Source organism: Odocoileus virginianus, chromosome 19 (genome assembly GCF_023699985.2).
Source record: "Odocoileus virginianus isolate 20LAN1187 ecotype Illinois chromosome 19, Ovbor_1.2, whole genome shotgun sequence".
NCBI lineage: Eukaryota > Metazoa > Chordata > Mammalia > Artiodactyla > Cervidae > Odocoileus > Odocoileus virginianus.
In genome coordinates this window covers 48,473,699-48,497,976 of record NC_069692.1, presented here as the reverse complement: position 1 = coordinate 48,497,976, position 24,278 = coordinate 48,473,699, and the positions used below count along the sequence as shown (strand labels likewise).

The 24,278-nt window shown below is 44.2% G+C and overlaps 1 protein-coding gene across 5 annotated transcripts in view; it reads left to right on the top strand.

Moving 5' to 3' along the window:
• The first annotated feature begins 6,081 nt into the window (after window positions 1-6,081).
• The window catches only part of SMAP1 (small ArfGAP 1), a 167,871-nt gene continuing 149,674 nt past the window's right edge, over window positions 6,082-24,278 (top strand). For 2 of the 5 annotated variants that reach the window (XM_020897080.2, XM_020897079.2), the window contains exon 1: window positions 6,082-6,408. In XM_020897080.2, the coding sequence (XP_020752739.2) occupies window positions 6,291-6,408 (118 nt within the window). In that variant the 5' untranslated portion in view covers window positions 6,082-6,290. Of the gene's footprint in view, window positions 6,409-6,702; window positions 6,780-24,278 lie in introns of those variants that run through there. The other 3 variants (XM_070450215.1, XM_020897082.2, XM_020897081.2) reach the window with 3 other exon arrangements.

Genomic DNA, 24,278 nt, shown 5'->3' with positions numbered 1-24,278 from the left:
TGTTTCTTGCGCTGTATAGTAGGTCCTTGTTGGTTATCCATTTAAAATATGGAACTGTGTACTGTCAATCTCAAGCTCTCTAGCTAGCCCTACCCCAGATTCCTTTCTTTCAAAGATACTTAAAAAGTTATGTTTCTCCACCTTCTGGTTACCAAAGGAGAAAATTGGAAGGGATAAATTAGGAGTTTGGGATTAACATAAACAAACTATCATATATAAAATAGATAACCAACAATGATCTACTGTATAGCCCAGGGAACTATACTCAGTATCTTGTAATAACCTATAAGGGAAGATAATCTGAAGAAGAATATGCATATAACTGAATCATTTTGTTATACACCCGAAAGTAACACAACATTGAAAATCAACTATACTTCAATTTTAAAGAAAGAGTTTGGAAATTTATGTTTCCCTACATTGAAGAGTGTGATGTTGTGGGCTCTTGAGACATTTGCTCAAACTCACACATTTGGAAACAACTCCCTTCATGAGGCAGGTGGGGGGCAAGCGTCTGGAAGTCACACCCCTGCAAGACAGTGCACACTCTGCTCACCGCAGATTGCACGTGGCCCTAAACGTCAGTGGAGAGTGTCCCACGCCAGGTCAGCTGATTGTAGGAAGCGCACATACGCTAACGTAGCTGGTGCAAGGCTGAAAACAAAACAAAAATAAAGTCTGGGTTTCTGCTCTTTGCGGTTGTTTGTCTTCTGTGTGTTTACGTATTGCTGAGTGTGTGTGTATGTTCCTCTGGCTTCAGCGCACTTGGCTTCGATTTATTTTTTGTCATTGCTGGATCTAACTTGTTCTATATGGTTTTCCATCCTGAGGGGGTAGCACATCTTATGAAAAGAGCAGGGCCCGAATACCAAAAAATGACACCACAAATGTCAGTTATGCTATTAAATGTCTAGACAACTTTCAACAAAGTACTCCACATCTCTGAGCCCCAGTTTCTGGACTGGGCAGCAAGAATTTCAGTTGTCCTTCTAGGTACATAGTCGACTTGCCCGGTCCCCCTGGTATTAGGAGGGGTCATGCACGTGCTCTGGCCAGTGGGTTGAGACTGGGAGCAGGTGTGTGTCCCTAGGGAGAAGCCTTAAGACAGCTGTTGTCGTCGTTCAGTCGCTCAGTTGTGTCCGATTCTTTGCGACCCCATGGACTGTAGCCTGCCAGGCTCCTCAATCCATGGGGTTTTCAGGCAAGAATACTTGAGTGGGTTGTCAGTGCCTTCTCCGGGAGATCTTCCCAACCCAGGGATCAAACCCGTGTCTTCTGCATTGGCAGGCAGATTCTTTACTGCTGAGCCCCCAGGGAAGCCCTGTGACGGTTGTCATCTTGCCTTTCCCCTGGAAGATGACAGAGTCATCTGGTCCCTGTGTGGAGCAGAGTCCCTGCCAACCCAAAGCACCTGCATATAGCATCACCATGCTGTTTGACGTCATCAGGACTTAGGGGTTGTTTGTTGCTCAGCATGACTCAGCCCATCCTGGCTGCCATTTTCTGACATGAATAGTGAGTTCAGTAGAATTTACCTCTGAGGTTGTTGTTGTCAACATGCAGAGAGAATCCTTCTACTCTTACCCTTGTTCTCACGGCTCCTCCACCCTCCAGCTCTCTCTCGTCTACGTCACTCCATCCAGACGCACTTCCCCACCCTCCCACTGTCCCTCTTTTATGGTGTCCTCTGTGGAACACTGGCTCCATTGTGTTCACACTCTCTAAACTGCTTCTCATCTTTTTCTCCCCAACTGGAAATGGAATTTCAGAGCCTAAAGGGGCCTCCCCTCTCTAAGAATCTGCAGAAACAAACCTTCAACCTCACTCCCAGCCTTGAGCATCTACAGACACCATGACATCCTAGACTCATCAGTACCAGTTCCTGCTCCTCCCTGGGAGCTGCCGCCAGATCTGTTTTCTTTAGCTGTCAGCATCCATTCCCTAAGGACTCCTGACTGCCTCTGCTCCCAGGGAGCCTGTGGTCACTGGGCTGCTCTACCAGGCCTCTCCCATGCAGCTCAGACACCTCCCTGCCTGTCCTCCCCACTCCCACTCATGCTTCACATAAGCTCTGCTTCCTACCCATCAACCTCCATCTTCTTCTTCTTCTAACCACCTCCACCTCTCCCCCAACATTTTATCTAAACTGCAATCACAGTCCCTGGGGCGCCTCAGCAGAAGATTCCTCTTCCCTTGTTCCTGGCTAGGGGCCAGTCACACAGGAAAACAGTGCCCCTTATGCACCCGTGACTACATGCTGTGTGTGTTGCCTAAAGCGAAAATAAATGACTTTTCCAGAACAGCTAGCATTGTTCACTCTTCTAGTCCCTGAAGTTTCAAAGAGTTGGATATGACTGAACGACTGATCACGCATGCTTACTTCTCAGAAACCCCTCCTTGAAAGGTCTCTGTTCTCTTCCTGGCCTCACTTCACCTTTCTCTGTCCACTCATTTGGCTGGCAACCCCCAGAGTTTTGTCTTCGGGATTATCTACATGTTTTTCTCCAGGGAATCTCACCCACCCTATGGCTTCTATGACCATTTAAATGCAGAGGACTCCCAGTGACCAGCACCAGATTGTCTCTAGACAAGAGCTCTAGGAGTAGCTATGTGATGTCCCAATAGACCTGGGGACACCTTATACTGAACACACCCTCAAGCAAACACCTTTTCTCCTCCGACCCCAAATCTGTGCTGTCCCTTCTATTTTGATCTGGCTTAATGGCATCACCATTTACCTGTCTCCCGATTTGGAAACCTCCCTGTTGTTCTCACCTCCTTCCTCTCAAACCCTGCATACAGTCAGCTGCTAAATCTTGCTGTTTCTAATTTTAAAATATCATTTGATTCTGTCTCTTCCAAACCCTATGCTACTGGCTTAAAATAGGCTCTCAATGTATCTTCTCTGGACTGTTTTTACAAGCTGTCTGTAATCTGTTTTTCCAATAAATTTCCCTCCATCCCCTCCTCCAGCTTGCTACTGTAGTTACAGAAAACAAAGCTAATCAGGTTTTTTCTTCGTGTAAAGGTTTCTGGTGGTTCTCTATGCCCATAGGGAAAAATTCCAACTATGTAGTTTGGCTACAAAGCTCTTAACCTCCTGGTCCTTCTTCTTCATCTTGATTCCTTTCCTCTGTTCATCTTCTTCATGCACATGCTGGTTCCTGTCCCTCCCAGGCCCAATGCTTCCAGCACAGACCATGCATTTTGAGAAGTCTACATATTTTGTTTCAAACTGTTCTGTTGGCTCCTGTCTCACCCTCTTCACTTGAAAGCTTCCTACATCTGTTATAACCAAGTTTAAGCATCACGTACTTGGTGAGGCCTTCCCCAGTTCTTCCAATTCTTATATTGCTGTTCTGTTCCTTTGGCTCCCAGAGTACTTCATATTTGCTGCAGACTTTACAATGTGTCTCTTCATTTTTCTATTAATATGTTTGTCTCTCACCCTGGATAGACTGTAAATTTCAGATTATTGGAGAACTGAATAGAAGTTGTTGAATACATGATGAGTGAACACAATGTTGTTCTTGGTACCAGTCTCTTCTGTTCTTCTTACTACATCTGTAACAGACAATCAACTTGAACTTAGGTTCTTAATGCCTTCGGGCTGACCAGCTGCATGCAGCCAGGCTATTCAGTTGTGTAGCCACAAATGGCCACTGAACACTTGAAGTTCTGCTAGTACAAGGTGAAAGAAGCTGTAAGTGTAGAATATACACTGGATGTTGAAGACAATATGAAAAAGAGAATGTAAAAATATCTTGCTAACAACTTTTAAAATTATTCACATGTTGAAATGATAATATTTTGGATACACTGGATTAAATCAAATATACTATTAAAATTAATTTCACCTCTTCCTTTTTTATTTTTAAATGTGGTTACTATAACATTTAAAAGTACACATGTGGCATACATTAAATATAGATGTTGCTGTGACCCTTCAACCCATTATGTAGATGATCTCTTGGTGGTGAGACTGTGTTGTTTTTTGTTTTTTCCTTTTTGAATCCTTGCAGTGGAGGAATTTTTTTCCGGCGGGGATGGGGAGACACTAAAAAAAATGATATTTGTTAACTGATTACTGCTGGACCAACTTTCCCAAAACATCTCCTTACATTTTTTCCCCATTCATGGAGTCGCAGAGTCAGACACGACTGAGCAACTGAACTGAACTTACTCTCCTAGTGAAGAATTTACAGGTTTTCTATCATCAGCTACTACATCGAGGCCAGATTGCCTTGTCTGGTGTCACAAGCCTTCTTCAATCCTGTTGCACTTGACTTATCCAGCCTCATCTCTCATTTGTCCTAAGTAGCACCCCTGTCTTTCTGTCTGTTTTCCAAGCTACTTGAAGTCTTTGTTTCTATGCCTGCTGCTCTTGCTTAGAATCTCCCACCCTGGCCCCTCTAAATCAAGCCAGCCTTCAAGATAATGGCTCCTACTTCTGTCCCCCACATGACTTTTCCCCAGCTTATTAGCACTTACTTTAATGTCCTCCTAGTTATTTGTAAGAGACATGCAGTTTAAGCTGTAATTATTCATTTACTCAACATCTGCCCTGCAATCACCATTCAATGTAATTCCAAAAACATTTTCTTCTGTGCCAAGAATGGGGCTAGGTGAGCCTGGGGTTGGGGGTCACCTTTCTGCAGGGCTTGGGTTAGGAATTGGCCAGATAACGCACAGATTCCTGCCCAGCACCTTTCCTAGCATTCGTCCCACCACAGGCCTGGGCCATATTTGTTCTGATTCCTTAGGTTCCATGTTAGAAATTGCTAGTATGCCACATCATGCCAAAATTCAGACTCCTTCACCCAGGGTTCAAAGTCCACGGACCTGGATTGGGAAGCTCTGGGCTCTGAGAAAATGTCTTCTTTCCCTATTCTTCTTGCATTAAAAGTGATTGTATATTATCTAGGGTGAAACAGATCACCAGCCCAGGTTGGATGCATGAGACACGTGCTCCGGCCTGGTGCACTGGGAAGAGCCAGAGGGATCAGGTGGAGAGGGAGGTGGGAGGGGGAATCAGGATGGGGAATACATGTAAATCCATGGCTGATTCATGTCAGTGTATGACAAAAACCACCACAATATTGTAAAGTAATTAGCCTCCAACTAATAAAAATAAATGGGAAAAAAAAGTGATTGTGATACAGCTTCTTCTTAAAGCGACCCAGCCCAGGGCCCTTCGTTCCTGGGCCCCAGTCCTTCTCGCCCTTACACGAGGGAGGCCTTACTGCTCTGGGGCTGAATCTCAGCTCCTACATGGAGCAGTGGGGCCAAAACTTCTCACTCCTCCAGGTCACATGGCCCTCTTCTGTAGGATGTGTGTGTCAGTGTTAGTTGCCCAGTCGCGTCCGACTCTTTGCGACCCCATGGACTGTAGCCCACCAGGCTCCTCTGTCCACGGAATTCTCCAGGCAAGACTGGAGTGGGTAGCCTTTCCCTTCTCCAGGGGATCATCCCTGCCCAGGGATCAAACCTCTTGCATTGCAAGTAGATTCTTTACCATCCTAGCCACCTGGGAAGCTAGGATGTCCCCACGTGTAGGATGCGAACAACACTATTCAGAGCTGTGATAAGAACTGTGCTCAAGGCGCACAGTGGCCACCAACCGACGTCGGCCTTCAATAACACATGTCACATCCCCTACAGTAGAAGAGGCAGTTTTGCCTATTAGGTCCCATATGGGCCTCCAGCTTCAAGGCCAGTGTCTGTTTCTAAAGTGCAGGTGAAGAAACCTTGAATGACTGACAGAATCCGCCCAGTTACGATTACTTCTGCCTTTCCGATGTCGTGCCGTAGGTGCAAAGGCAAAGAAGCACACAGAAAGGTCGTCCTTTACGGGGTCAGACTCGAGGTCCCCAGCGACGATCGCGTCTGCAGAGAGGGCGGAAGGCCATACGCGCCTAAGGCGCGGCACCTTCCCGGAACCACCTGTGCGCCGGACCGGAGAGGAAGCGCCCAGCGGGCTGGGCTCGCGGGAGGCCCTGCGCATGCGCGGCGCGTTAGCGCCTGTTCCTTCCGGCGGCGCCGCCCGGAAGCCTTGGCCCCGGCCCCTCCCCCTCGCCGGCTCGGGTGCGTGCGGGGCCGGCCCGGCGAGGAGGCGGGACACGTCGGCGCTGCCGCCTCCGCCGCCGCCGCCGCCGCCCCTCCTCCTGCTCCAGCCGCCGCTGCCGCCGCTTCCCGGCCGAGTTCGAGCGGCCCCGGCGGCCCCCGGCGCGTCCAGCTGCGCGGACCCCCGCCCGTCCTGCCCGGCTGCCGCCCGCGTCCACCCCGCCGCGATGGCGACGCGCTCGTGCCGGGAGAAGGCGCAGAAGCTGAACGAGCAGCACCAGCTCATCCTGTCCAAGCTGCTGAGGGAGGAGGACAACAAGTACTGCGCCGACTGCGAGGCCAAAGGTAGTGCGGCGCGACCCTCGGGCCAGGGCTCCGGGGTCCCCTGCTCCCGCCGGGCCGGCGCGGGCCGCCCGGCAGGTGCCGCGGCGGGTGGGCCGGCCGGGCGGGCCGCGTCCTCCGCCCGGGCGCTGCGGGGCTGGGCGGCCGGGCGGACTGACGGTGCGCCGGTCCTCGGGGCAGCCCTCTGGGCGGTCCTCGCGGCGGTACCCCCGGCCGTTCTCCGGGCGGTCCTCACGGTGGTCTGCCCGCCGGCCCTCCCGGCGCTCCTCGCCCGGGGCGAGCTCAGCGAGGCAGCTGGGGAAGGGCTTGAGGCTGGGCGTTCGTGCTGTGGTCCAGCCTGGATTTTGGCCCGAATGAGAAGGGGTTTCGTTAACGTGAGTCTTCTTGGACGCCGGGCTTTTTCTGTTGCTGAAGGTTTTAATTCGATTCTCTCCGACTAGGTAGTCCAGGGGAGTCTATATGTGGACCGTGGTCCGTGTGCCTCTTGAACGTCGAAGGGGTGTTCTTCAGATCCAGACATGAGAGGAACCTAATTTTAGTTTGTTCAGTTGGAGGGCTTCTGCCTCAGCCTTTGAAATAGACACACTATTTTTAGCCTATATGTTTCGGCTTTGGAGAACTGATGTATATTTAATGTCTTATAAGTAATCTCACGGGAAACACGTTTCAGAGGGTTTTTTTGTTCGTTTAAAACAAACCCTTCATACGGCTAGGAAATAAAACCCGGCTTATTCGTGACTTGGTGTCCCTGGTGGTTCTCCGGAGCCTCAGTCAGTCTCCGGGAAGGTAATTGAAGACTTCTGCACTGTTTGACCTGGACTTTTCCTGAAGCTTTCCTGTCCTTCCTCAACGCTGTGTAAATGAGTCACGTCTCAGTGGGCAGGTGATACTTGACAAGACTCAGCCACACGCCATTGGCAGGTTTCTTTACTGCCGTGACGGTCCCCGGCTACTGGGAGGTCATGTGACTGGACTGGACCCGGACCGTTTATGAAGCACTTTTCAATAGCATAGTAAAGTCACTTGGGGCCAACCTTTCAGGCAGTGAGTTGCAAACGCCCGATTATCGCGCTAGTATTTGTTTACCTGATATGGATTACGTGTGTCGTTTTTGGAGAAGGAATGCCTTTCTGTATTGAGGCTCTAGTACTCATCACTGCATTAGTGAAATACTGGAAAATGGGCCTTTAAAAGGCCAGTATATGAGTTTATATTGTATGCATTTTGAGTAATGAATCAATCACATAGTTAGAGATGCTAGGAAGTATTAAATCTATTCATTAGAAATTGAATAACAGTTTTAGCAGTTCCCTTTATTTATAGAAACCATTCAAAAATAATTTTTGTTCAGATTTCTTTCTGCCAAAAGGTACTTTGTAAAATCAGATTTTCACTAATATTTCTTAAAATAATTTATAGGTTTAGAGAAAGCCATTGTTTATCACATGTTGACATTTGCGTTTATGGTTTTTGAGGTGGGAGAAGGATATAATCAGGTACTTCTCACATTAGGACAAAACTTTTACTTTTTCTGACCTGAGGAATAGGGAGCGTTAGTTTTGCTCACATGTTGGATTGCCACCGAGGTCAGTAGATATGTATTGAATGGATGTCTTTTTTGTTTTGGCTTTGTTTGGTCTGTGTGCATGGTTTTGTTTTTGAGAAGTGGAGGAAGTGGGACAGAAGAGAGTACCGAGAGCTCGAGGATGTGGTGTGAAGGGTGTGAGCCACAGGCATGATTTAGAAAGGTCAGCGCTTTTTCCTGATGCTGCTGAATCTAGGATAGTGTTAAGGTGATCTTCTAAATTATTTCATTGTTTCATCTTGGTCCTTCAAGGGGGAAAAAAAAAGCAAATAGTTCAAACCACTTATTGGTTGAATGAAACTTGATTTCATAGTTGTAATAATTGAAAAAAATTGACATGGTGAGGCAGTTGCTATGATTAAATATATTTTGTAAAGTTTTTGAGTCTTTGGTATAATCTAAGGGGCTCTCTTTGTAGAGATCTTGGCTTATTTCTTGATTTTGGATTTATTATTATGTATATGAGATGACAGGGCCTCTCATGTGGCGTTAGTGGTAAAGAACTAGCCTGCCAATGTAGGGAGACATAAGAGACCTGGGTTCTATTACTGGGTCAGAAAGATCCCCCTGGAGGAGGGCTTGGCAACCCATTCCAGTATTCTTGTCTGGAGAAGCCCATGGAGAGAGAAACCTAGCGGGCTATGGTCCATAGGGTTGCAAAGAGTCAGGCAAGACTGAAACGACTTGGCATGCACGCATGTGCCAATTGACATAGTAAATGTAGGTAGTGAAATTCTGATTAAATGTACTTTTTTTAAAAGTTGGAGGATAAAATTATTTTATTTAATTGCTGTTGTTGCTAAATTGTGTCCACTTCTTTTGTGACCCCATGGACTGTAGCCCGCCAGGCTTCTCTGTCCATGGGATTTCCCAGGCAAGAATACTGGAGTGGGTTGCAGTTTCATTCTTCAGGGGATCTTCCCAACCGTGGGATGGAACCCATGTCTCCTGCAGTGGCAGGCAGATTCTTTACCACTGAGCCACCAGGGAAGCCCCTGGCGGATAATTGCTTTACAAATAAATGTACTTTGAAAAGACATGCTAAAGGTCTTATTTTTACAGCTCAGTTATTATAAGTGGTTCCATACTGTATATGTGTATTGATTTTTTTTTCTTCATCTCCTAGTAAACTGCATCAAGCTTTTCATGTATTTTGAAGCTATTTTCTAGTTAACTTAATTTTCTTTCTTAAAAAGTATGTTTCCTTTATTGCTCTTTGTACCAGAACTAGAATTTAGGGCTAGAGATTTCCCTGTTCTGTTGCCTTATACCAACCGGCAGAAGTTTGTCACTTGGATTTTGACATTTTCTTACTGAGTCACTGGTGTGTGCTTCCTGATAGTATTTGGGAAGGGAGGAAGGAGAGAAGGATGGCATAGGTGCCAGTTTCCTGCTTTTGGTCCTACTCTGAGCAAGTCTGTTGAGCCACCGGAGAATAAGAGCAAGCAGGTGGTGCCGCCCGTCCTCTCTCAGGCCTCAGCGGGCTCTCCGAGGGGGTTTGAAAGCAGTTCTGTCGGTGACTAGTTGGTGGCACTTCATGGCTCAGGGAGGATTTAGAGCCCCTTGCTGCCTTAAAGTGTACTCTTCAGTGTTTAAAGTTTCGTCTAGGGTAAATACTAGCTGTCATTCTGAGCATGTATAGGTCAGCATGAAAAATGCATCTTTTGCCTTATACGTTTTGGGGTGGTTGGAAGCAGAAGATGCTTGGACCCTAGAGACTGCCTGGTGTAGAGAGGTTAAGCTCTTGACCCAGATCAAACTCGCATTTCTTCACTCCACGATTTGGACTTGAGGACACTGCCAAATGCCGTATTGGGTTAGAGAGCTGAACTTGTTGTCAGACCCTAAAGGAGCTTGTTTGGTGGGGCTGCATTTTTGCACACGAATAATTTCAGCAGTGTACTCAGCACACTGTTAGAATAGTGCCCGTGAGCAGTGCCTCCCTGGCCCCTTCCTGTGGACTGCTGCTCTCCTTGCTCCGAGCTTTTGTCCCTTGATTGTCTTCACAGCTCCTGGAGCGCTGCCTCAGAGCCTTTGCATATGCTCTTTTCTCCTGCCCAGGAAGCTGACAATTTTTTATCTGGTCAGTTTACCTATCTTCCGGTTTCTGCTTAAGTGTTTCTTCAAGGGAATTGATTCTCCCTGCTCTTCCCATGTTAGATTAGGTTTCCACTTATACATGTGGGATGCACCTTGAGTCTTTTATTACACTCATCACAGTTGTAATTAAACATTATTTGGGTAATTATTGGGAAATCAGGGATTGGGTTGTAGCTCTGAGATGGAAGAGACCTTGTCTGTCTTGTTTTGCCTTGTAGCCCCAGCCCTCGGCACAGCGGGTGAGATGATGCATCAGGTAGATGCAGCTCAGCAAATACCTTTGAAAGGGCGGATGTGAAAGCACAGAGCTGAGGACAGACGGCCGGTGTGTGGATGAGAGTACACGTTTCGGCCTGTGGGTAGACTGTCTTAAAGCATGGTCAGACCTGGCGGTGACTGGTCAGAGGAAGAGCTGGAGTGGCGAGAGGCAGCCACCTAGTCCTTTGGTTATCGCCGTGGTCCAGGCCAGAGTGTAAGAGGAGGGGAATGGTCTTAATGTGACTGTGTTGTAGGTCAGCACATAGGACAGGAAGGGGAGCCACTGGAGCCATCATAAGATATCTGTTAAGGAGTAGGCCCCTCACAGCACTGTCGAAAGGGCTGGAGGAGCCGGGGTCAGCGGGCCACTCCTGGCCTTCTGATTTCAAGGCCACACACTGCTGCCTCCCGCCACTGCCACGGCTGCATCCCTCCCTGCAGCGGATTGGAGGACCAGGCTGCTGTGGCCGGTCAGTGCCTGTCGGACATGTCTGTCGGCTGTCCTGACTGTGGACAGACGGCAGCTGCAAGCCTCTGCCACCCACGTGCCCGTCGCTGCAGACCTAACTTAGGTCCAGTCCTTTCCCGTCAAGGGAGCCAGAGGCTTTCTGACCTCTTCGCAAATTAGAAGAGTGAAATGGTGTTGTGAGACCCGGTCCTAGAGGCCACTACAGGCAGCTGAGGGTGGTGAACATTTTTCATTAACTGTTACTTTAAAAGAGGTTTATAGAGCAACCCTGAAATATCAAAGTAATTCTTACTAAAAAGTACAGTTCACCTTCAGGAACTGGTGTTTTCAATGATGTTAATACTTGTAGGATAAATTTATGTAAACAGAAGTCTGTAATTGTAATTTAAGTTCAGTTCAGTCATGTCCAACTCTTTGCAAGCCCATGGACTGCAGCACGCCAGGCCTCCCTGTCCATCACCAACTCCCGGAGTTTACTCAAACTTATGTCCATTGAGTCGGTGATGCCATCCAGCCATCTCATCCTCTGTCGTCCCCTTCTCTTCCCGCCTTCAATCTTTCCCAGCATCAGGGTCTTTTCTAATGAGTCAGTTCTTCAGATCAGGTGGTCAAAGTATTGGAGTTTCAGCTTCAGCATCTGTCCTTCCAATGAATATTCAGGACTGATTTCCTTTAGGATGGACTGCCTGGATCTCTTTGCAGTCCAAGGGACTCTCAAGAGTCTTCTGCAACACCACAGTTCGAAAGCATCAATTCTTCGGTGCTCAGCTTTCTTTATAGTCCCACCTCTCACATCCATACATGACCACTGGAAAAACCATAGCTTTGATGAGATGGACCTTTGTTGACAAAGTAATATCTCTGCTTTTTAATATGCTGTCTAGGTTGGTCATAGCTTTTCTTCCAAGGAGCAAGTGTCTTTTAATTTCATGGTGGCAGTCACCATCTGCAGTGATTTTGGAGCCCCCCAAAATTAAAGTCTGTCACAGTTTGCACTGTTTCCCCATCTATTTGCTATGAAGTGATGGGACTGGATGCCATGATCTTAGTTTTCTGAATGTTGAGTTTTAAGCCAGCTTTTTCACTCTCCTCTTTCACTTTCATCAAGAGGCTCTTTAGTTCTTCTTTGCTTTCTGCCAGAAAGGTGGTGTCATCTGCATATCTGAGGTTATTGATATTTCTCCCGGCAATCTTGATGCCAGCTTGTGCTTCATCCAGCCCAGCGTTTCTCATGATATACTCTGCATATAAGTTAAGTAAGCAGGGTGACAATATACAGTCTTGATGTACTCCTTTTCCTATTTGGAACCAGTCTGTTGTTCCATGTCCAGTTCTAACTGTTGCTTCCTGACCTGCATACAGGTGTCTCAAGAGGCAGGTCAGGTGATCTGGTATTCCCATCTCTTGAAGAATTTTCCACAGTTTGTTGTGATCCACACAAAGGCTTGGCATAGTCAATAAAGCAGAAGTAGATGTTTTTCTGGAACTCTTGCTTTTTTGATGATCCAACGGATGTTGGCAATTTGATCTCTGCTTCCTCTGCCTTTTCTAAATCCAGCTTGAACATCTGGAAGTTCACAGTTCACATACTGGTTTGGAGAATTTTGAGCATTACTTTGCTAGCATGTGGGATGAGTGCAGTTACTGGTTGGGACATAGACCTGGATTACTGTGATACTGAATGTTTTGCCTTGGAAATGAACAGAGATCATTCTGTCATTTTTGAGATTGCATCCAAGTACTGCATTTCGGACTCTTCGGTTGACTGTGATGGCTACTCCATTTCTTCTAAGGGGTTCCTGCCCACAGTAGTAGATACACTGGTCATCTGAGTTAAATTCACCCATTCCAGTCCATTTTAGCTCAGTGATTCCCAGAATGTCGACATTCACTCTTGCCATCTCCTGTTTGACCACTTCCAATTTGCCTTGATTCGAGGACCTAACATTTCAGGTTCCTAAGCAATATTGCTCTTTACGGCATCGGACTTTACTTCCATCACCAGTCACATCCACAACTGGGTGTTGTTTTTGCTTTGGTTCCGTCTCTTCATTCTTTCTGGAGTTATTTCTCCACTCTTCTCCATCTTGGAGAAGTAGCATAGTGAGCACCTACTGACCTTCGGAGTTCATCTATTAGTTTCATATCCTTTTGCTTTCGTACTGCTCATGGGATTCTCAAGGCAAGAATACTGCAGTGGTTTACCGTTCCCTTCTCTGGTGGACCACATTCTGTCAGAACTCTCCACCATGACCCGTCCATCTTGGGTGGCCCTACACGGCATGGCTCATAGTTTCATTGAGTTAGACGCGGCTCTGGTCCATGTGTCAGATTGGTCAGTTTTCTGTGGTTGTGGTTTTCAGCCTGTCTGCCCTCTGATGGAGAAGGATAAGAGGCTTATGGAAGCTTCCTGATGGTCTCTTGTGGGGTCACTGGCCTTCTCCCGGGTCCTGGTGCACAAGCTTCTGTCTGTGCCTCCAAGAGTCCGTTTCCCAGTCCTGTGTAAGTTCTGGTGGCTCTGTGGTGGGATTAATGGGGACCTCCTCCAAGAGGGCTCATGCCATACCCAGGTCTGCTGCACCCAGAGAAGAGACCTACCTATCTAAGATTTCTCTCAGAATGTTAAACTTCAGTCTGATGCTCTGTTCCCAAATTCTGTGGATCCTCAGGTTTCCCCTTTTGATTATGTGTAGACTTCTGGTGTTTGAGCTGGTATGAAAACCACAGGTCTCTCTGACTCATCAGTTTATAACTTAGGCTGCATGTGGTCCCCTGCTTTTTTTCTCCCAGTTCATCGTCTTTGTTTTCTTTTTTTTAAAGATTGAAAATGTTCACCCTGAGAAAACCATAATTCAAAAAGATACATATATCCCGGTGTTTTACAGTCAGGACATGAAAGCAACCTATTCATCAACAGATGAATGGATAAAGAAGTTGGGGTACATATACACAATGGAATATTACTCGGCCATTAAAAGGAACACATTTGAGTCTGTTGAATTGAGGTGGATGAACCTAGAGCCTGTTATACAGTGTAAAGTGAGTCAGAAAGAGAAAAACAAATATTGTATATTAATGCATATATATGGAATCTAGAAAAATGGTACTGATGAACCTATCTCCAGGGCAAGAATAGAGACACAGATGTAGAGAACTGCCCTTTCAGCGTGGGGGAGAAGGAGAGGGTGGGTGGACTGAGAGAGTAGCACTGACACATATACGTTACCGTCTGTGAAGGAGACTGCTCGTGGGGAGCTGCTGTGTAACGCAGGGAGCTGAGCCCTGCCTCTGTGAGGCTTTAGGGAGGTGGGAAGGGGGAGGGAGGCTGGGGAGGGAGGGGATAGATGTAAACTCACGGTGATTCACCTTATTGTGGGCTGGAAACAAACACAGCTTTAGAAAGCACTTATCATCCAATCCAAAGAACTGATCGCTTATAAACAAGTGAAATATGTTAGGAACGATCCATCATTTATGTTCAATGAGTGTCTAAACATCAGCATTTTGTAGCCTCAAAAATAAATCAATAATTAAAAAAGTTACTATAAAGGATAGGCTTTCATGCCTTGATTTCAGTACTTAAGTGAATTTATATCTTAATTCTTGCTATACAAGATGTGTATACAGCCCTTCCTGACCTTTATGGACTCCAGCCCCTTCTCTCTGTAAGGCAAAGTCAAATAATTGACATTGTAATTCTGTACATTATAAACCAAGCCTTTTCCTTGCTGCTGCTATTACCAGTCTTTTGCCTCGATGGAATCAACTCATTTTTCTCTTAATAGAGGAAGATCAAAGAAACTTGGAAGCCATTTTAAGTTGCAATTGTTATCAAAAGTGTTGACTGTGTTACATTCTGACCTCTGTCAAAAGTTGATTTAACAAACATAGTTTTGTTGGTAAGTCAGTATTTTCTGGGCACTGCAAGATTAAGTATCGTGTCAGGTACTGTCAAATGTGCTAAAAAAGTTTGGATGTGGTCCATAAAGTAGTTACGGATCTCAGTGGATACGAAACGGTGATCAGTTAAATTCTAATCTATGTGTAGATTATCGGTTCACTAGAAATTTAGTATTGGGAGAATTCAGTGTGACTTGGAGGAGGTAAAACTGTAAGGTTGAAAGTTCAAACAAAAAAAAATAAGGTTATATATACACAAATTATATAGTGCTTCATTCTTGCCAGCCACTGGTGTAATCAAATATTTTACACATATTAATTAACATATAACTAGTCCTCAGCATAATCTTTTGAGGTTGGTAGTACAAGCGAGGAAACTGAGGCACACAGAACTTAAGTAACTTACCCAATGTTATCCAGCTAGGAAATGGTAGAGCCAGGAATTTTTTCATGAAAAAATTTTTTGATGGCTACCATATATTTCAGGCACTTTTCTGGGAGCTGGGAATAAATCGAGGAACAGTTAGATGAGGTCCACATAAAGGATTTGCTGGTCTGTTGGAAGCAGGATTGATTGCAGAGTTGGCCCCTGACTGGCATCTGGGAGCTTGGATGTGGAAGGGTCTCATCACCCTAAGTGATGTCAGTCACTGTGCCTAAACTCATTGTGCAAATAGTATGGTTTCTGCTGGACACCTGCTTTTCTTCTGGGAGTCTGGAGATTGCATTTGGGCTAGACAAGCCCCCAGGTAAAAGCCCTAGGCACGGAATCTCTGATGAGCTTCCCTGGCTGGCAGCATTTCACACCCACTGTCAGAACTCACTGCTGAGAAGTATGTTGAGCGCAGGCCCGCCGGAAGAGGACTTGCACACCTGTGCCTGATTTCTCCCGGACCGCTTTTTGTACCTTTTCCTTTTGCCAGTATGCTTGGTATCCTTCTGCTGTAAGAAGTCGTAGCCATGAGTACACACGTACATTGAATCTTGTGAGTCCTTTTAGTGAAGTAGCACACTCTTGGGTAGATCTGGGGACTCTACAACATTGTTGATAGTATGTATTTTCCTCCAGTGTGTTGGCCGACCTGACTTCCCAGGTGGCTCAGTGGTTAAGAACCCCCCTGACAAGCAGGAGACTCAGGTTCACTCCCTGGGTCAGAAAGATTCCTCTGGGGGAGGATAAGGCAACTCACTCCAGTGTTCTTGCCTGGGAAATCCCATGGACAGGGGAACCTGGGGGGTTATAGTCCATGGGGTCACAGAGGGTCAGACACAGCTTAGCATCTAAACAACGACAGTATCGGCAGACCACGTCAGCGTCTCAGCGTATCTCAGCTAGCTCTAGAACCCAGCCTAGGGGTATCAGCCAGAGGAGCAGATATAAACATTAGAGGAAATTCCCAGCTTTACTGGATGAGATGGAGTTGGGAATCTGGACCATAGAGTCAAGATTTTGAACCCAGGAGATCTAGCTCCAGAGTGTGTGTTGCTAGCTGCATGTTACATGCTTGAAAGAAAACACATGCTTTTGTAGTTGAAATTTGTGATAGAAGAGATTATTCTGCGGGAAGAGATCATCACCTTCAAGCTGACATAAGGGCTTCTCTGGTGACTCAGTTGGTGAGGAATCTGCCTGTAGTGCAGGAGACTCTGGTTCAATTCCTGGGTTGGGAAGATCCCCTGGAGAAGGGGATGGCAACCCACTCCAGTAGCCTGGGAAGTTCTGTGGACAGAGAGCGGGCTTCAGTCCATGGGTTTGCAAAGAGCCAATGAACACAACTTAGCAACTAAAGCACCACCACCACCACCACCAAACGTAAGGTCTTTCTCAGAGAGGTTATTGCTAAATGTATTCAAGTGCGGACAGAGCCTTTGTTTTGCTTTATCTCTTTGCATTTAATAGCATAACCAGCCTAACTTCAAAATACTAATTTCAACAAAACAGAATTTTTCTGATCACTAAACTTTATTCTATGAATTGATCAAATCAGTAGAGAAGTCCTTTAGTGTTTTTGTTTGGAAGGGGGTCTTCCATATAACTTCTTTGTTTTCTGTTTCTGCAGTTACACCCTTAGGTCAGGTACTGATTATCTCCCTGTACCATAGAATTAGCACAGTAGAATTGGAAAGCAGTGTCCTGGGATAAGTTAGTAAAGCCAGGTGTGAGTCTAAGCTTTGCTTCTAACTTGCTTGGTGACCAGTTGTCCCTGTCCTTGTTGAGCCTTACTGCAAAGATTTATTTCATCTCCCTCATGGTCTGTGTTGCTTCCTGAATTCCCTGCCTCTTGTTACTTCTGTGCTAGTATTTACTATTATTGTTAATTAAAAAACTTGTTATTGAGGGTCTATTATTATTACTAAGGTTATAAAATATTTGGGGGTCTTATTGAACTTTGAATCATGATCAGACCTTTATACTTTTTAAAGACTTTTCACTGATGACCTAGGTCTTGCTGAGCAAATTTACCTGTTAACTATTTTTAATTAGCTTCAGCATATCATGTAGCTAACAGGAATATTCTTTACTGGTTGAGAAGTCCTTTTATGTGAAACCTTTTCATTTTACTGCTTTCTTGGAGTAGAGTAAAATCAAAGAAGTCACCACCTCTTCCAGTCAAAAACCAAGATATGCTTTCACTCATCATTTTAAAGAAGAGACCTGTAGGTTCATTTTCAGTTAGCCATATATATTTATCATTGTCAGTAGTTTTTGCCTAAGATGTTACATGGAGTTTTGTTAACTGTGAATGGCATTTACCTGTAATATCATATAGAAATGACTTTTTTAAAGTATTTTGCTTAAAACAAAATAAGAGCTTACATGAGGTCTTATTGGAAATATGTGCTAATTTCATGTTCACATGCATTTCGAGTGGCAAATGTAAGGACTTTGAGGGTCCAAAGGGGAGATAATTATAATTTTGCTAGTAAACCTCCATTCTTTCCACTCCCCGCTCCACAACAACTTTGGTCTTCATTTTATGAGATCCAAGTGATTGCTTCTAAGAGTGATTGATGACAGATCCTCAGATGTTTCCCATTGATCTTTTTTAAAGCGTGCATTTCAAGTGATCAGCTTGAATACAAACTTAAAAAGATAATTGAAGGAATTTTTAAAGTTCTGTAACAAATCATATTTAGGATAGCTTTATCTTTCAATGTAAGAAAATTTATAAAAAATTATGATTTATTCTGGACTTTAAAAAAATTGAAGTATAGTTGGCTTATAATGTGTTTCAGGTGTGCAGCATAATGATTCAGTTATAAATTTTTTCAGGTTATTTTCCTTTGTAGGTTATTATAAGATGTTGAATGTATTCCCTCTGATGTACAATAAATCCTTGTTGCTTATATGTTTTATGTTGAGTAGTTTGTGTCTGTTAATCCCATATTCCTAATTTGTCCCTCCCCTCACCTTCGATAATCATTATTTGTTTTCTGTATCTGTGAGTCTGGACCACCAGAATATTCTCAGTGTGTTTTTAGATTCCTCATATAAGTGATACCATATACTTGGCCTTTTCTGATTTACTTCACTAAGTGTAGTATTTTCTGGGTCCATTGAATCATTCTTCTTTTGATTGGGTAACGTTCAGCTAGTGTGTGTGTGTGTGTGTGTGTGTGTGTGTAGTCTAGACTTTTGGTAGTAGTTCATTCATTTCTACTTGTGAAAGGTGCTTTTGGTGTAGGGTGATGATAGTGCATGGTGCCAAAAAACTAGCAGAAGTATATATCTCGCTTTCTGCCTCTCTGCTTTCATCACTGCCATGATTATGATGAGCTTACCTAGATAATTCAAAAGAACACCATCTGCAAAGTTTCTTTTGCCATGGAAGGTAACATATTTACAGATCTAGATTCTGGATGTCTTTGGGGTCATCGTTCTGCATACTACAAGTGGATTTGTGATAAAAAGTTGTATATTGAACCTAGATATTTATAATAGGTACCGCTTGGGATATACTTAAGAGGGCATAGGATGATGAAAGTGAAAGTTGCTCAGTCATGTCCAACTCTTTGTGACTCCATGGAATTCTCCAGGCCAGAATATCGGAGTGGGTAGCCTTTCCCTTCTTCACAGGATCGTCCCAACCCAGGGATTGAACCCAGGTCTCCCACACTGCAGGCAGATTCTTTACCAGCTGAGCTACAAGGGAACCCTATAGGATGGTGAAGTGAATACAGTTTATGTTAGACATTTTTGCAGAAATTATTTTTAAAATCTCTGAAGCACTCAAGTAATTTAACAGTTGCAACATGACCATTTATTTAGAAAATCCTTAGAAATTTATTTTAAAAAAGTATTAGAACCAATAACTGAGTTTATCAAGGTGATTATAGAAAAATTAACTATCCCTATATACCATTAACAAATAGTTGGAAGTTGAAATAAAAATTACCATTTGCAACTTATAAAATCTGAAAACATAGTGATAGATGTAACAGAATATATGCAAGACTTGTATGCTGAAAACTACCAAAGACTGGGAGAAGTTAAAGAATACCTAAAGAAATGGAGAGACACACCATGTTCATGGAGACACAGTCTTTTTAAGATGTCAGTTCTCTCCAAATCTGTAGATTCACCATGATTGCAGTCAGAATCTCAGAAGACTTTTTTTTTTTGGTGGAAATTGACAAGTTGACTCTAAAATTTATAAACAAATGCAGAGGAGACTCCCAAATCTGAATAATTTTGAAAAAGAACGTTCAGTTTTTTATATGAACTGACTTCAACAGTTAATATAAAGCTACTGTAATCAAGACAGTGTGATACTGGTCTAAGGACAGACATAGATTGATGGAGCACAAAATTAAAACAAATAGACTTACATATACAGGTCAGCTGTTTTTAACAGAAGTGCCAAGGTAATTAAATAGGGAAAGGGTAGTCTTTTAAACAACAACAGAATGTACCTCGACCTTTAACTCATACTAGGCATGAAAATGTACTTGAAAGGAATAATAAAATTAAACGAGCTAATACTATAAAAAACTGATCTTTTCCAGTCCTCTGACCACTGTTGAGTTTTCTAAATTTGCTGGCATATTGACTGCAACACTCACAGCATCATCTTTTAGGATTTGAAATAGCTCAGCTGGAATTCCATCACCTCCACTAGCTTTGTTTGTAGTGATGCTTCCTAAGGCCCATATGACTTAGCACTCTAGGATAGTCTGGCTCTAGGTGAGTGATCCCACCATCGTGGTTATCTGGGTCATAAAGATCTTTTATGTATAGTTCTTCTGTGTATGCTTGCCACCTCTTCTTAATATCTTCTGCTTCTGTTAAGTCCATATCATTTCTGCCCTTTATTGTGCCCATCTTTGCATGAAATGTTCCCTTGGTATCTCTAATTTTCTTGAAGAGATCTCTGTCTTTCCCATTTTATTGTTTTCCTCTGTTTCTTTGCCCTGATCACTGAGGAAGGCTTTCTTATTTCTCCTTGCTATTCTTTGGAACTTTGCATTCAGATGGGTATATCTTTCCTTTTCTCCTTTCCCTTTTGCTTCTCTTCTTTTCTCAGCTATTGTAAGGCCTCCTCAGGCAATCATTTTGTGTTTTTGCATTTCTTTTTGGGGATGGTTTTGATCACTCTTCCTATACAATGTTACTAAATTCAGCACTGGCCATAGGACTGGAAAAGGTCAATTTTCACTCCAATCCCAAAGAAAGGCAATGCCAGAGAATGTTCAAACTACTGCACAGTTGCCCTCATCTCACATGCTAGCAAAGTAATGCTCAAAATTCTCCAAGCCAGGCTTCAACACTGTGTGAACCAAGCACAGATGTTCAAGCTGGATTTAGAAAAGGCAGAGGAACCAGAGATCAAATTGCCAACAACTATCGGATCATAGAAAAAAAGCCAGAAGCACGAGAATTCCAGAAGAACATCTGTTTATTTCTGCTTCATTGACTATGCCAAAGCCTTCGACTGTGTGGATCACAACAAACTGGAAAATTATGAAAGAGATGGGAATACCAGACCACCTGACCTGCTTCCTGAGAAATCTGTATTCAGGTCAAGAAGCAACAGTTAGAACTGGACATGGAAGGGAGTACGCCAAGGCTGTATATTGTCACCCTGCTTATTTAATTTCTATGCAGAGTACATCATGCTAAATGCTGGGCTAGATGAAGCACAAGCTGGAATCAAGATTGCCAGGAGAAATATCAATAATGTCAGATACACAGATGACACCACCCTTATGGCAGAAAGTGAAGAAGAACTAAAGCGCCTCTTAATGAAAGTGAAATGAAATGAGAGTGAAAAAGCTGGCTTAAAACTCAACATTCAAAAAAGTAAGATCATGGCATCACTTTGTGGCAAATAGATGGGGAAACAATGGAAACAGTGACAGATTTTATTTTCTTGGGCTCCAAAATCACTGTGGATGGTGACTGCAGCCATGAAATTCAAAGACACTCGTTCCTTGGAAAAAAGATGACCAACCGAGAGCATGTTAAGGAGCAGAGATGTCACTTTGCTGACAAAGATCTGTGTAGTCAAAGTTATGGTTTTTACAGGAGTCATGTAGGGATGTGAGAGCTGGACCATAGAGAAGGCTGAGTGCCAAAGAATTGATGCATTCCAATTGTGATGCTGGAGAATGATCTTGAGAGTCCTTTGGATTGCAGGGAGATCAAACCAGTCAAACCTAAAGCAAATCAACCCTAAATATTCATTGGAAGGACTGTTTTTGAAGCTGAAGCTCCAACACTCTGCCACCTGATGCAAAGAGCTGACTTCTTAGAAAAGACCCTGATGCTGGGACAAATTGAGGGCAGGAAGAGAAGCAGGAGACTGAGGATAGAATCATTGGATGGCATCACTGACTCAGTGGACATGAGTTGAAGCAAACTCCGGGAGATAGTAAAAGACAGGAGAGCCTGGCGTGCTGCAGTTCATGGAGTTACAAACTGTTGGACAGGTCTTAGCGACTGAACAGCAGTGTTGAGCAAGAAATTAAGACTATAAACAATCAAGAAACAGAATTTGGTCCTAGGTAGCTGAGGTGCATATGAAAGGAATGAATTCAGTGAGCCCAGAGGTTTGAATCTTCCCATACACAGAAGAATGCTAAATTCCTTGGCTTGATATCTGGTTTTCCTTACTTATCAGTAATCTTTGATATTCAGACTACCTGCCCCCTTTGTTGCAAACCTGTGTATACTATAGCCTTGTGTATACAGAAACTGTATACACAGCCGGATAGCTGGGTGTATACAGAAACTGTTCCCAGGAGGCAGGAGAGGGAGTCAGGCTGTAGCCTCCTCGGAAGGTTTCTCAGGGCTCCTGAGATGTTGTCTCCTGGGCTCAAGAGTCCTTAACATTCCCACCAAATAAAATAAATCTCCACTTTCAGGTTGTTGTCAATTTGTTTAGTTGATGGTGACATGGATTCCTTTTCTGTTTTCATTAAATTACTATTTTTATAGGCAAAGGTCACTAGTCTATTGCTGCTCTTCTTTGCCCAATATTATCAGTTTAAAATAAATATTTTTTTCCCTGTGAAATGGTGCTCAACTCTTGTACAGAAGCAGTTTTCCCTCCTTAATTAATGAAAATTAGTTGTTATTTGGAATTTGTTTTTTAGTGGAGTCAGTGGTTTCACTTCCGTAGAGAAGACAAGGCTATCAGGTGATTGCCTGTTTTTTTGGCTTTTATCTCTTGTCTCCCAAGAGACAAGATTTTGACTGTTCTTAACTGATTTGTTAAAAGTATGCCTGAAAGCAACAGGAATCTGGTTTTTACCTAAAATAAATGTTTTGGTAGTTTTCAAAAAATAGTTGAGAGGACTTCCAGATTGTGGTCTGGCTTCAAGACTGTAAGGAGCTTCAGGTCTCCACTTCTTCCAAACAAGAAGAAAAAAGCTGAGCAAGCTGAACAATCTGCAGTTCTTATTAGATCTGTCAGAGAAATGAGGTCGTAGGGCAAACTGCAGTCCCCCAAATTGCAGAGATAGGTGAATATAGAGAATCCCAACTTCCGTCACAATTCTGGGAACCAGAACTGGACTGGGAAAATCCAAACTGTAATTGATGAATTTCTGGAGGACTCCAGGGGGACTCAGTAAATGGGGAGGGTCAGATGTGTTTGTGAGTTTTACCTGTAGAAGCCCAACACAGTAAATATGGGAGAAAAGCTCCTAGTGCTTCTGGCTGGAGAAGAAGGAGGAGAGGACTGTTTAGAAATAACACCAGAGCACTCTGTTCTTTGCATTAAGGTAGACCCTGGGGAGAAACTATTTAAATATAGCTTAACTGACCTGGGGAAAAGAGGCGCCTCTCGGAGCTGGGCCCCAGGCTGGATGATGACAGGACCAGGAGGAGATCAGAGATGTGGGGTTGAAGTAGGGCTCCAGGGGGCTTCCCTGGTGGCTCAGATGGTAAAGAATCCGCCTGCAATGTGGGAGACCTGGGTTCCATCCCTGGGTCGGGAAGATCCCCTGGAGGAGGGCATGGCAACTCTTTCCAGTATTCTTGCCTGGAAGAGGAGCGTGGCGGGCTGCAGTCCATGGGGTCACAAAGAGTCAGACACTACTGAGTGACTAAGCACAGACCTGGGCCACAGAAATTCCTAACTCACCATCTCTAGAAATCCCAACGCCTGCCTAGTCTAGCCATCCTGTCGCCCTGAAGGAAGGGTGGCAGTGATTGGTGAAGTTCCCAATACAGAGGCAGAGACTCCCTGGAGAACTGAAACCTAATCCCAGGGCTATGGAATGCCCCTATCTTCATTTACTAAGGCCTCTTTACAGCCGTTTCTTTTACCCAGCACAGCATGTCTAGCCATCAAGAAAAAATTACAAGGCACATTAACAGGCCAAAAACATCATAGAAGTTCTTAAATTTCATAGTGAAACTGTTACCAGATATTTGAAGTATGGTGATAGTCTGCAGCCTGAGAGATAAATGTAATTGGAAAAACATGTAAAAAAGCTTCGTATGTTTAAATGAATGTGTAAAACATATGTGTATATATTAGTATATAACAGCTGAAGTTACTATATGTTCAAATTGAATAAAGCAAATCACATCAGGTTCTTTGAGTTTGAGTTTTTGTAGAGGGAGAGTATCAGTCCCAAGCAGTGCTTACTGTTACGTCACACCTTGGAAACAGGTCTTCAGGCTAGTACCACTCAGCTGAGCTTTAATCTTTATGGTGAAAGTCCGTCAGTCGTGTCTGGCTCTTGTGACCCCTTGGTGTGTAGTCCGCCAGCCTCCTTTCTGCCCATGGAATTTTCCAGGCAAGAATACTGGAGTGGTTGCCATTTCCTGCTGCGAGGGATCTTCCTCACCCAGGGAGTGAAGCTGCGTCTCCTGTGTCTCCGACATTGGCAGCTGGGTTCTTTACCACTGGAGCCACCTGGGAAGCCTAGTCTTTATGGGAGACCTTGAATATTCATACTCAGGTTACTTTTAGAATTCACATGAAGGAAGGAGCATTATGCTGATTAGAGACATTTCATATTGGTATGTGTTCCCTGGAAATATTTAAAGTGGAGAGTGTAATTATTGTTTATGTTAAGCCTGGGTTTAGTATCTCTTTACTAAGTTTA